Here is a 12,540-nt window from a genome sequence, read left to right as displayed (position 1 = left end):
CCCGACGTGGGGCTCGAACTCACAGACCACAAGACCATGACCTGAGCCGAAGTTGGATGCTCAGCCAACCAAGCCACCCAGGCGCCCCAGCACTAACAATTTAAAAGAAGCAAGCATATAAGTCGGAAAAAATCTTTTTAAGTATTCACCCAAAGAACATTAAATAAATCTGCATGATTAAACGGTTCACTGTAATCATGATTAACTGTATAATATCTGTGTGATAGCTCTTCTGAAAAACATATTAAACTTATCTCTCAAAAGAAACTGATTACTTCAACATAACTATTATTAACATAATTAAAAATGAACAAGTTCAAGTTGTGAAATTACATCACTTTTAATGAGGATTTTTAAAAACTTTTCTTTTTACTAGTCCCTCAACTTCCCTTAATCTGTTTGTTTCCATAGAAACCAAAACCAGGGGTGCCGAGGTGGTTCAGTCAGTTGAGTGTCTGACTCTTGATTTCGGCTCAGGTCATGATCCCAGGGTCATGGGATCAAACATGAAGCCTGCTTGGGATTCTCTCTCTCCCTCTACCTCTCTCCCCAGCTCACCTTCTCTTTCTCTCTAAAATTGAAAGAAAGAAAGAAAGGAAAGAAAGGAAAGAAAGGAAAGAAAGGAAAGAAAGAAAGAAAGAAAGAAAGAAAGAAAGAAAGAAAGAAAGAAAGAAAAAAGAAAAAAAGGAGGGAGAGGAAGGTAGGGAGGGAGGGAGGAAGGAAGAAACCAAAACCAGAAGTGACACAGTATAGTGATTTCTTTGGGATGGAAACCCCCCAGTGCCAGTAAGAGAACAACTTGTAGGCTCCTGTCCCCCCAGACTGGCAGGCTTACAGTTTATGAGCTACTTAGAGATGTCACTCATTGTTCACCAGAAAGAAAAAGATTTTGCTTTCAATCCAGAGTAGAAAGCTCATCATTATGGCAGTAAAAGCTCTTGGCTTTGATCATGTTGCCCATGTATAATGAACATCATGACTTTAACTGAACTGATAGATTCCAACTGAACCCTAACAGATTATACCAGGCTCTTCATGTCTGGTGTTTCCCCAGATGGAAAATAAGCTCCTTGAGAATACAAAATCGTGTCAATCTTTTGCTCTAATACCTGGCACTGTGACACTAGTCACTAGATTTTTTGAATAACAGCACATTCTTGAATATATTAAGGTTGGAAATTGTAAGCACCACATGCTAAGTACTGCTGATTTTTGAAAACTTCCCTAAATTATTTTAAAAGGAAGGTACTTAGCATTATTAGCTCTGTCATATGGCGGAATATTTTTTTTCAGAACTCAGAAGCAAACATTCACATTCAGTTCACTCTAACAAGCTTTTACCATAGTCTCAACTTATATCTAGACTTGTGTTAAATACCGTGGTTGATACATCAGAAATAGAAGATAGTCTCTAACCTTTGAAAGCATTAAATTAGTTGATGGAAATAAATATAAAACTTCAAGTCTTGGGGCACTGGGTAGCTCAGTCGGTTAAGTGTCCGACTTCAGCTCAGGTCATGATCTCATGGTCCGTGGGTTCGAGCCCCGTGTTGGGCTCTGTGCTGACAGCTCAGAGCCTGGAGCCTGCTTCGGATTCTGTGTCTCCCTCTCTGCCCTCTCCCGCTCATGCTCTGTCTCTCTCTCTCTCTCTCTCTCTCTCTCTCTCTCTCTCTCTCTCTGGAGCCTGCTTCGGATTCTGTGTCTCCCTTTCTCTCTGCCCTCTCCCGCTCATTCTCTCTCTCTCTCTCTCTCTCTCTCTCTCTCTCTCTCTCTCTGGAGCCTGCTTCGGATTCTGTGTCTCCCTTTCTCTCTGCCCTCTCCCGCTCATTCTCTCTCTCTCTCTCTCTCTCTCTCTCTCTCTCTGGAGCCTGCTTCAGATTCTGTGTCTCCCTTTCTCTCTGCCCTCTCCCGCTCATGCTCTGTCTCTCTCTCTCTCTCTCTCTCTCTCTCTCAAAAATAAGTAAATGGTAAAAAAAAAATAATAATAAAATTTAAAAAAAACTTCAAGTCTCTTAACTAAATGTTACTTGATGAGCTGCACACTCAATGCAAGGTCTTGGGTGAAGGGGGAGCGGGCAAAACTATGCCTCTGTGTATGTGTGTGTGTTTCACTTTGTGATTCCAGAATTCATTTGTGATTTTTCCAATGCTATTTATTCCAGATTATTTAGAATCTTGAGTTTTCATTCCCAAATTTACACTACTGACTTAGATAAAGCCACACATACACAAAGAACAAAAAGACTAGATTGAAAGGCCAAACCTAATAAAGGTTTAGAACACAAGCGTTTGGAGGCTATTACAGTACATACATCTTCTAGCTAAACCCAAGGCAGTTCCTGTATATCTGGTAAGCTGGGAAAGTGCCATCTTAAGGCCATCCATTTAGCTAATGATCTGCCTTGGTAAAATGGCACTTACAAACATATTTGTCAGCTGAACCTGGAGAATAGCTTGCCTTTTAAGAGCTTCCTGTGCGCCTGGCACAGCTGCATCTTCAATGTGAAGTGTGCCATTGAGATCCACCAAAACAGCTTTTAACGCACGGCGTGCTGCCATCTTTCATTCCCTAGGAGAGAGCAAATGAAATTAAAAATACAGTTTAGGAAACAATGGACAATTAAAAACTGGTAAGTCTTCAAAAATATCATTTATATCCAGAAAGATACTGCTTAGTGTTACGCTGCTGCTCTTCTGGAAGAAAATGTGTTTTTAAAAATCCAAAATCCAAAATTTGGTCCACAGACTTTTACAATGGTTAGGTTTTTTGTTTTTGGTTTTTTTTTAATCTTGAATTAAAACCATAGGAAGGGGAATGCTAAAAGAGAAGGTACTATTTACTTTCAGATTTCTTACATTAACTTTTTGGTGGAACAATTCATTCATTTATTTTTAAATATGAGCAAATGTACTCTGAGAATGAGTGGATGGAAGCCCTAAATCATTGGCAAAATCTTTCTCATCTTTTGTTATATACAATGAAAATGTTCTAATCGCCCATCTCCACCATTATATTCTGATACAGCCTATGTGGTCAAGGAGCTACCAGTATTTACAGATTACTGAAGAGGAAATTTCAAGTTAGTTTAGTAATTTTAGTCAGGAGATGTTTTCCTTACCTTAACCACATCCAACTTTCCTTTTGTGTATTTTCCCCTTTGTTTATTATGAACTACATCATTTATACAGACGAGTATGAAAGAGATGCATGGTTCAAAAATAACAGAGTAGAGGGGCACCTGGGTGGCTCAGTTAGCTGAGTGTCTGACTCTTGGTTTCGGCTCAGCTCATGATTCTTAGGTTCGAGCCCCATGTGAGGTTGTGCGCTGGCAGCACGGAGCCTGCTTGGGATTCTCTCTTCATCTTTCTCTGCCCCATCCCTGCTCATGCTCTCTCTCAAAATAAATAAAAAAAACTTAAAAAAATAAAAAAGAGGAAGCTAAAGAAAAGAGGATGGGACTTCATTTTTAGTTTTCTTAAGCGTATTCATTTTTTCTTCCATTTTTTTGTTTTTATAATAAAACAATAATATAATATTTCACACATGCAAACAAGTATCAAATATATCACCCTAAAAATTCTCTGTGGATCCCCTTTGTAGTCAACTGTTCTCCCCTCCACTAACTCCTGGCAACCACTAATGTTTTCTGTGGTTCTGTCTTTTTCAGAATGTCATATGAATACAATCATATAACATGCAGCCTTTTGGGGTGGGTTTCTTTTACTTAGCAAAATGCATTTCAGATCCACCCATGCCTTTGCCAGGATCAATACAGTTTAGTCCTCATTGCTGAATAGCATCCCATAATGTGAATATACCACAACTTATCCATTCTCCTGCTGAATTCCACCTCGGTATTTCCGGTTTTCAGTGATCATGAATACAGCAGTTATAAACGTTCAGGCACAGGTTTTTGTGTTAATGTAAGTTTCCAATTCATTTAGGTAAATAAATACCTAGGAGTGTGATGCTGGATTCTATGGTAAGCCCAAGTTTCATCTTTAAAGAATGTAGCCAATAAAGATATTTAAAAGAATATGCTACTGGCTTTGAAACCAATTCCAAAAAAAAAAAGAGTTCCAAATATATCCTGAACAATGGCAGAAACTTGTAGTCTCCCACGTTGCCTACTTTGACAAGTAAATACATATTTGTGGATGAATAAACTCTGGTATGCTCATTTAAAAAAAAATATTCTTGGACTTGGGTTTCCAATAACACAGCTGGCAACACTCCAAATGAAACCTAACAATACTAGATTAAAATATACACACACAACCCTTGAAAAACCTGGGGGTTAGGGATGCTGACTCCTGCACAGTCAGAAATACAGGTATAATTTTTGACTCCCCCCAAACTTAACTACTAATAGCCTGCTGTCAACTGGAAGCCTTACTGACAATATAAAAATTGACTAATACACATTTTGTATGTTGTATGTATTATACACTATATTTTTACAATAAAGTAAACTAGAGAAAAGAAAATGTTATTAAGAAAAATCAAAAGGGGGGGTGACTGGGTGGGTCAGTCGGTTAAGCATCTGACTCTTGATTTCAGCTCAGATCACGATCTCACGGTTTGTGAGATTGCGCCCCATGTCAGGCTCCGTGCTGAGTGTGGAGCCTGCTTAAGATTCTCTCTTCTTTCTCTGCTCTCCCACTCTGCTCGCACACATGTGTGTGCACGCTCTCTCTCAAAAATAAACATTTAAAAAATTTTAAAAAAGAAAGTCATATAGAAAATACTTTTCCAGGGGCGCCTGGGTGGCGCAGTCGGTTAAGCGTCCGACTTCAGCCAGGTCACGATCTCGCGGTCCGTGAGTTTGAGCCCCGCGTCGGGCTCTGGGCTGATGATGGCCCAGAGCCTGGAGCCTGCTTCCGATTCTGTGTCTCCCTCTCTCTTTGCCCCTCCCCCGTTCATGCTCTGTCTCTCTCTATCCCAAAAATAAATAAACGTTGAAAAAAAAAAAAAAAAAAAGAAAATACTTTTCCATTATTATACTGTATTTATTGAAAAAAATCCCCATATAAGTAGACCAGCACAGTTCAAACCCGTGTTGTTCAAGAGTGTATACATGTATGTATATATATGTGTGTGTGTATATAAGCTTCAAGAAGGAAGAAAATAAGGAATTCTCAGATCTAAATAAAAGCAAGAAACCAGAAGGTGAGCAAAACACCATTTTGGCCCTAGAGCATCTGCCCACACTAGGCTACCTTGATTTCCCCCTCCCTTGGCTCCTTCAGGGTATAAAAGATAAAACTCAGAACCCACCTGAAGAGATAGACCCTCTCAATCTAAAAGCAGAGTCTTCACTATAAGGATGAACCAGAAGTAAACCATCACTGGCACTCCACCCCACATCATCTCAGTCAGCTACAATAATATCAGCTGCTATGAAACTTGGCCCAGAGAGTGAAAGGAAGAAAGTGCTACAGCCAGCCCTGGACCATCAGCCAGCCCTGGACCCAGCCTACAGACATTATCTAAAGACAAGTCCTCAGAGAACCTTCAAGATTTTAATTAGGATGACCTTGACTAGCAGGTGCCCGGCTGAAGCAAGTGCAAAACCTCCCCAAATATTACTTTCAGCCCAAACAACAGAGAAATCCCATAAATAAAATAAAATAAAATTCTAAGCATAATGAGCAAGATGCCTACAGAAACAAGGACCAGAAGGAAGAACGTCCAGAAACAACAATGCACAGAGCAGTCGTATAAGGACTCCTGTGATAATGTAATTATCAGTCACTGGATATGCCTATGTGTTTAAAGAATAAAAGCCAAGATTGAAAATCTGTGCAAAAAACCACGAAGAACTACCAATGTACAGATTCAGAAAGCCCAAAGCATTCCCGCAAACTAAATACAAAGAAGTCCATACCTAAACCGTGTACACTGAAGGCAAAGAAAGGATGTTGAAGGCAGCCAAGGGAAAAGACACATTACTTTCAAAGGTGCAGCAGACTGACAGCTGACTTCACACTTGACACAATGCCAGCCAAAACACATTAGAATAAGATTTTCAATGTGCTGAGAGAAAGTGACTGTCAACATAGTAATGTATAAAACACCTCACGACTAAGTTGGGTTTATCCTACTACTGCTTGGTTTAAATTAGAAAACCGATTCCTGTTTACCACGTTAATAGATGACAGAAGTAAAATGATGTTTGATCATGTCAATTCTTGCAGAAAAAGCATTTGATAACATTCAGTATCTATACACACTAAAATACTCTAAGCAACATAAAAATGGAAGGGAACTTCTTTTAGCTGGTAAAGACTATCCACAAAAAGCCTATAGCCAACATTAGACTCACCAGTAACACACCGGAAACATTTTCTTTGAGATAGGAATAACACAAGGAATAACCACCACTTCCATTTAACGGTGTAAATAATACCCTAGATAGAGCAGTTAAAGCAAGAAAAACAAGGTATAAGAATTGGAAAAGAGCAAACTATTATTATTCAGATATGATTCTATACATAAAAATTCAAGATTTTAAAACAGTAGGAAAGTACAGCAATTAATATTAAAAATCACTATCATTTCTATGTCACGAACGAATAACTAGAAAACTGATTTAAAAATGTTACTTGCAATAGTAGCATAAAATATTAGGTTACCAGGAAAAGTCTAACCAAAGATGTCAACTTTCTAATGGCAAAATTTTAAAACTTCAATGAAAGACACAAAGAAGACCTAAACATACAGAGCCACGATTTTCATGGATTAGAACACCCAATGTTGTAAAGAGGTCAGTTTTCCCTATAATGATCTATAGACTCAGTGCAATTTGAATCATTATCTCAAAAGGTGCTTTGTGGAACTTGATAAGCTGGTTCTCAAAGCTATACATCAGTGCGAATGGCCAAAGATAGTCAAGAGATACTTCAGCCAAAACTGAAGAAGGAAAAGAGGGTGGGACCCTGCTTTACCTAATATCTGGATTTGATTAATGTGGTCTTGTAATTAACTAAGATCTTGTGGTATTAGCACATAATGAGACAAACTGATCACTGGAACAGGAAAAGATTCCCCACTCCATGTGTAGAAACCTGATACAAAAGAGTTAATTTCAGATTAGTGAAGAAAGAATGAGGTGTTAGAAAACTGAATAACCACAGGAGAAAAAATTAAATTGCACTCCCATATTATACCACACACAATTTTTTCCCAGGTAGATTAAACAACCACATGTTAAAGGCAAAACTGTGAAACGTTTAGATAGGAGAATATCTTCACGACTTGAGGATAGGAAGGGCTTTTTTAAGATATAAAAAGCACAGACCATAAAGGAAAAGGCAGATAAATTCAATTTCTGGAAGAGAGAACTTTTAAAAGTACTGGAAAGAGAGTAATAATATACAGAGTGAGTGAAAAACAAATTTCCAACACATGTGAAAAAGAACCAGAATCCAGGAAATATAAACTTTTTAAGTATTAAGACAAACAACCTAGTAGAAAAATGGCATAGAATCTCAATATATCCTTTACAAAAGAGCAAATCTGAATAGCAAACAAATGAAGATGTTCAAACCTCATTAGTAATCAGGGAAATACAAATTTAAAGCAGAATGAGATCACTGCAAACAAGAGATTGGCAAGGTTTAAAAGTCTGAAGATACGAAAAGATTTTCAACAGGAACTCCCATATGCTGCTAGTGAGCCAATAAACCAGTATAATCATTTTGGAAACCAGTTTGGAATCACCATACTCTACCACCCAACAATTCCACTCCCAGGTATTATATCCTGGAAAGATTCTTTCCTTCTGTACCATTAGACTTGAACAAAAATGTCCATAGCAGCACTGTTTGTTAGGAGCCAGAAACTGGAAACAATTCAAATGTCTATCAATAGCAGAATGGGCAAAGAAATAGTGGTATATTCATACCCAGAATACAAGCGCTGGAAATGAACAAACTACAGTTATGCGAATCATCCTAGATAACTCTCAGAAATTTACTAGAGTGCAAGAAGCAAGTCACAGAAGAATATCTTCAGTATGGTTTCATATTTTAGCATTCAGAAATAGGTATGCATACAAAGGTGTAAAGAGAAGCAAAGGAATGATTATCACAAGAATCCGGAGTGATTTCTTCAGGGGACAGAGAGGAGCTGCAAACTAGGAGCACAAAGGGAGCCTCTAGAGTCTTCTTGACCTAGATGGTGAGTATGTGGGTGGTTTTAATTTTATTAGAACTCTTTAAAACTTACATGTATGTTTGACAGACTCTTGTGTAGACATATTTCACAATAAAAACAGTCTGTTTATAGTTAATCAATCATTCCTTATGTATTTAATACAGCTGTAAACAACTAAATTAGTTATTTATTAACTAATTATTAACACACTCAGCATAACAACCCTCATCCACAAACTATTTTGATTTTAAACAAATCCCTGGTTCTGTCTTTTAAAAAGTATCTCTGGGGCGAAAAAAGGTGCACAGGGACCAAAAAAAAAAAAGAAAAAAGATATTAAGAGCTCTGGCTAATCAACATTATCTGTAATTTGTCTTTTTATAACAGTCTTATACATTATTCTACTTCTGAACTCGATTGTGACCTAAAATGGAGGATTACATCAACAATAGCATCAACTATTACCTACCTGCCAGGGCAAACTGCCAGTCAAAAGACCGGATTGTTCCTACTCTATTTGGATGAGTAACAGTTAAAAGGATTCTTTAATTTAAAATACACTGCAGCACAAAAGGTAAGGCTACACAAAATAAAGACAAAACATTCTCTTTTTTATACACAGAGGAACCTAAAATTGCTTCTCAAAACTCACCTTTTATGGGAGACATGTAATACTTAATAAAAAATGTTAACTCTGAAGGAGATTATGGAAGAAAATACAAACAAGGCTAGATAAACAACAAAAGAATTGTATTGTTAAAAAAAACAAACCTGTACAACTAGAGCCAGCAAATGGTCATAATAAATACTGATCATTTTAATCCTTATAGAAGCATCCACATAGGCTTAATGTTAACCACAGCATTTAAAAAGCCTATGTTTTCGCTTTCATCAGTTCCACAGAACATACCTTGTAAACTCTAAAATGCTCTCTCTGGAGCATTACATATTTGACAATGATTGCCTGGGGCCTCGAAGAAAAACGCTGAGGTGACCCACTCAAACCTCAAAATATTCCAGCTCAGTTCACCCTGGTATAGGCCTTGACCACTTCTGCCATGATCTTGTCTGAAACTTCGTCATACTTGTTACTTGAACTATGAGGTAGTGTTTGCTAAAATATAATCGTAAAATAAATGTGTCGCCTTCAAAAGAACTGTAAAGGCTTCACAAGTAGTCCCCTGTTTTTTTGTTTATCTTGGGGCCATTGTCCCACCATCTCCCATAGTTTGAACAGGTTATATATGCAGCATACCTTAGGAAGTCATCAACAACTGAGAACGAATGGCATATATTCAATGCGAAGAAGAAAAGTAAATTCTCTCTCGTGCCAAAAGGAACTCTGCAAGACACTTCAGAAGGACCGCCCCCCCCTTGAATATCGCGGCGCATCTCAATCTAACAAGCCCTTGTTACCCTCAAAGCTGCTCTTTTCCCTGCAATTCTTGTGAGTGAGTGAATGGCAACCCCAGCAACCCTGATGCAGCCACCAGGCTCTCTCACTCCTTGCTCCCATCCAGTCAAATGCCAAGCCATGTCAGTTCTACCTTCTTTGAACCCGCTCGCTTCTCTTCATCATTGCTAAAACGATCTTAGTTTTGAAATCGCCTCTCACCTAGCCTATTTCAACAACTTCCTAGATGCCGTCTCTGCTTCAAATCTTATTTCCACCCCAAATCCATTCCCTGAAGCGAAGCAGTGCAGTGAATGTTTGAATAGCAGCTCACCAGCTGTGTGAACTTGGGCAATTTTCTTAACCTCTCAGCCTCAGTTTCTATCACTGCTTAAGTAGAAAGATTACACCCACCTGTAACGGTTGATAGGATGATTAAAGAAAGTAATACATGTATTGTGACCAGTGTTCCCCACATGGAAAGGCTGGGTTATGTATCTGGGGGAGGGGAGGGTACATGATGGATTATCAAGAACTACAAAAATAGTAGTATGATATGATGCAAGGTTGTAAAGCATTAGAATCACTTGAGCATTTGGGAAAACATTTTATACCAAGCCAAGTACATACTTTGGTATGCCATTCAAATCTTGTGTAAATATTTAAACCAGACTTCAATAAACAATTTTCTCCTGGGAGGTTGTGACTTTTCAATATACGCCTCCTAGGCCGCCCCCCCCCCCGAGAATACAAATTCTCTTTTCTTCCCAATGTACTTCCGGTAGAAAAGTCTAGAACCACTGTATGCACTCAAAAAATGATACTATTAAATAGTCACTATCCACTTAATCTTCCAGTTGATCTGCACTGTCCTCAGGATGAAGTCTGAACCATGAACACGGGTGTGCAGAGCCCTGGTTTACCTCTCCAACTTGTCTACTCCCACACCAAAGTTCCACAGCACTGAGGTCGGCCCCAAGGCCTACATTTGCCTCCCTCATCGCTGGACTTTTGTCTGGAACCACTTTTGTTCCCTGACTTCTACCACCCCTGGCCATCCCCTACGTCCTCCTTTTCCCTGGCCAACTCCTGCGGTACATAGGTTTCAGATTAGCATTCTTTCCTCTGGCATTCCAGAGTCCAACTCCTCTCCCAGGGCTGGGCCAGGACCTCCCGGCGTGCTCCTTCCTGCTCGGTGCCAACTGTTAAGCTCCGTGAGGAAAGGGGCTGTGTTCCTTTTCCGCTGCACTACTCATCGCTCAATACAGACCTGTGAATTAACTCATGCATGCTGGTCACTAACTGGAAGGATTCCAAAAACAAAGGTCTATCAGCACTAACAACTGCGATTCCATCCCCTGAGTGGGAAAGGGCCCCAAGACTGGTCACTGCACTCTGGCCCAGTGCAAACTCCAGGACCTGGCCAGACTGACCCACAGGGACGCCAGCTTCAAAATACAGTCCAGGGGCACATTCTGAAGAATGACTACCACACCTGACTCGCGATGAGTCCCAGGGCGACGGACTGCCCCACGCCCCCGGGGCCCGGCCTAAGCTCCAGGAACAGTGCTGCGCGCATGCGTGGTGCCGCCCCCACCCGGAGGGGTGGGGCCGTCCTCACTGAGCGCGCGCGTGGGTTGGTCCGCGGCCCAAGAGGGGGTGGTCTAGGGACGCAATCGGTGTATCCCCGAGCCCTCTCATAAAGAAATGCAGCCTCCATATGGGTGGGTGCTCGCTCGTCCCCTGCTCCGCACGCCGTCCTCACCAAAGGCCCCGCTACCAGGAAAATCAGCACAGCCTCGCCGTCCGCAGCGTCCTCGAGACCAGCCCAGGGCGCCAGGCAAGCGGCCGCTGGACACCGGAAACTGGGCCGAGGGGCGCACCGGAAGTCCCTCCTCTCCCTATCTAACTCCGCCCCATCCGCCAGCAGCTCCCTAACCGTTTAGGTTGTCCGCTCAGTTCTGCTCCTTCAGCACCTTCCAGAGGGAAAAGTTGTTCTTCACACTCGCACTCTCAAGGGCGCGACCAGCCAGCCCCAAATGGAAGAGAAGAAACCAAAACCTCTGCCTTTGCTCAGCAGCTGTGTCCTACAGCACCACTGGTGAACCAAGTATTGAGTACCTTTCTTTGCCACGCCCTACCTCGCTCCACTACTTCTTGCCTCTTCTGGAAGGATATCGGAAGTCATCTCCTTGATATTTTCCTTGAAATACTCAGTCTCCGGAGTCATTTCCTGCTTTGCAACCAGAATAGCATCTGGCACTTGTAGCTGTCTATTAACCACTTCCTTAGGCAGCGAGGTTCCTCTTTTCCTGCATCAGCTGTTACAAAACCTTAAGCTGTCAACTCTCGCACCCTGCCTCTCATCAGAGAGCTACCACAGGTCTTGCCTGTCGTCCCTAGGGGAGCAGTTCCTTGAGGTACATGGAACCATGTCCCTCACTGCTCCCCTCCCACGCACATGTTGGGAGGCTCTACTTTGATCCCATTGCTGCCTTTGATTCAAATTAAACTCCTTCAGTGCAGTTGATCATCCTATGCAATCTCTGTGAAAAGGACTAAATGAAAGACTTTCTGGAGCAGTCTGACATAATAGGATCACACTCTGGGACCCCTTGACTGGGGACCCATGCTGCCAGAACCCATCCAACATCCCCTCTGTCCCGAGCTGCAGTTGGCCATGTTGTGGGCTAGAACACTTTGCTTTGGAAAGTGTTTTCCTCCGCACAGGGTCTGAGAGTTGTTTTTGTCTTATTATTCATATTTGCTAAGTCTATTTTCTATGTGAGGGCATATTTGAAGGAAAAGAAATTCCCTAGTTTACCCATGAGAACTAAGAGCTGCAACCAGATTAAAACAGCACTGAAGGCTTCTAAGCAAGTGGATAATATATCTATCTATTTATATAATATATCTATGTCCATAATATCTATCTACCCAAGACAATCTATATGTTCAATGCAATCCCTACCAAAATAACACCAGCATT

General features: G+C 40.8%; 1 protein-coding gene across 10 annotated transcripts in view; it reads right to left on the bottom strand.

Moving 5' to 3' along the window:
• Positions 1–12,540, bottom strand: part of HDHD2 (haloacid dehalogenase like hydrolase domain containing 2) — a 47,401-nt gene that overhangs the window by 30,762 nt on the left and 4,099 nt on the right. For 3 of the 10 annotated variants that reach the window (XR_006963317.1, XR_006963318.1, XM_047086453.1), the window contains exon 2: positions 2,459–2,569. Coding sequence is in view for 7 of the 10 variants with exons in the window: in XM_047086453.1 (XP_046942409.1) it covers positions 2,459–2,559 (101 nt within the window). In the remaining 3 variants the exon portion in view is untranslated. Of the gene's footprint in view, positions 1–2,421; positions 2,570–6,326; positions 6,452–9,413; positions 10,269–11,046; positions 11,290–11,316; positions 11,451–11,490; positions 11,668–11,692; positions 12,422–12,540 lie in introns of those variants that run through there. The other 7 variants (XM_047086454.1, XM_047086457.1, XM_047086455.1 and 4 more) reach the window with 7 other exon arrangements.

The sequence above is a fragment of the Lynx rufus genome, unplaced genomic scaffold (assembly GCF_022079265.1).
Source record: "Lynx rufus isolate CCGP_SWC_20201006 ecotype Redwood Valley unplaced genomic scaffold, mLynRuf1.p SCAF_20, whole genome shotgun sequence".
Lineage (NCBI taxonomy): Eukaryota > Metazoa > Chordata > Mammalia > Carnivora > Felidae > Lynx > Lynx rufus.
Note: the sequence above shows the minus strand (reverse complement) of the source record. Positions and strands in the feature narration are given on the sequence as shown.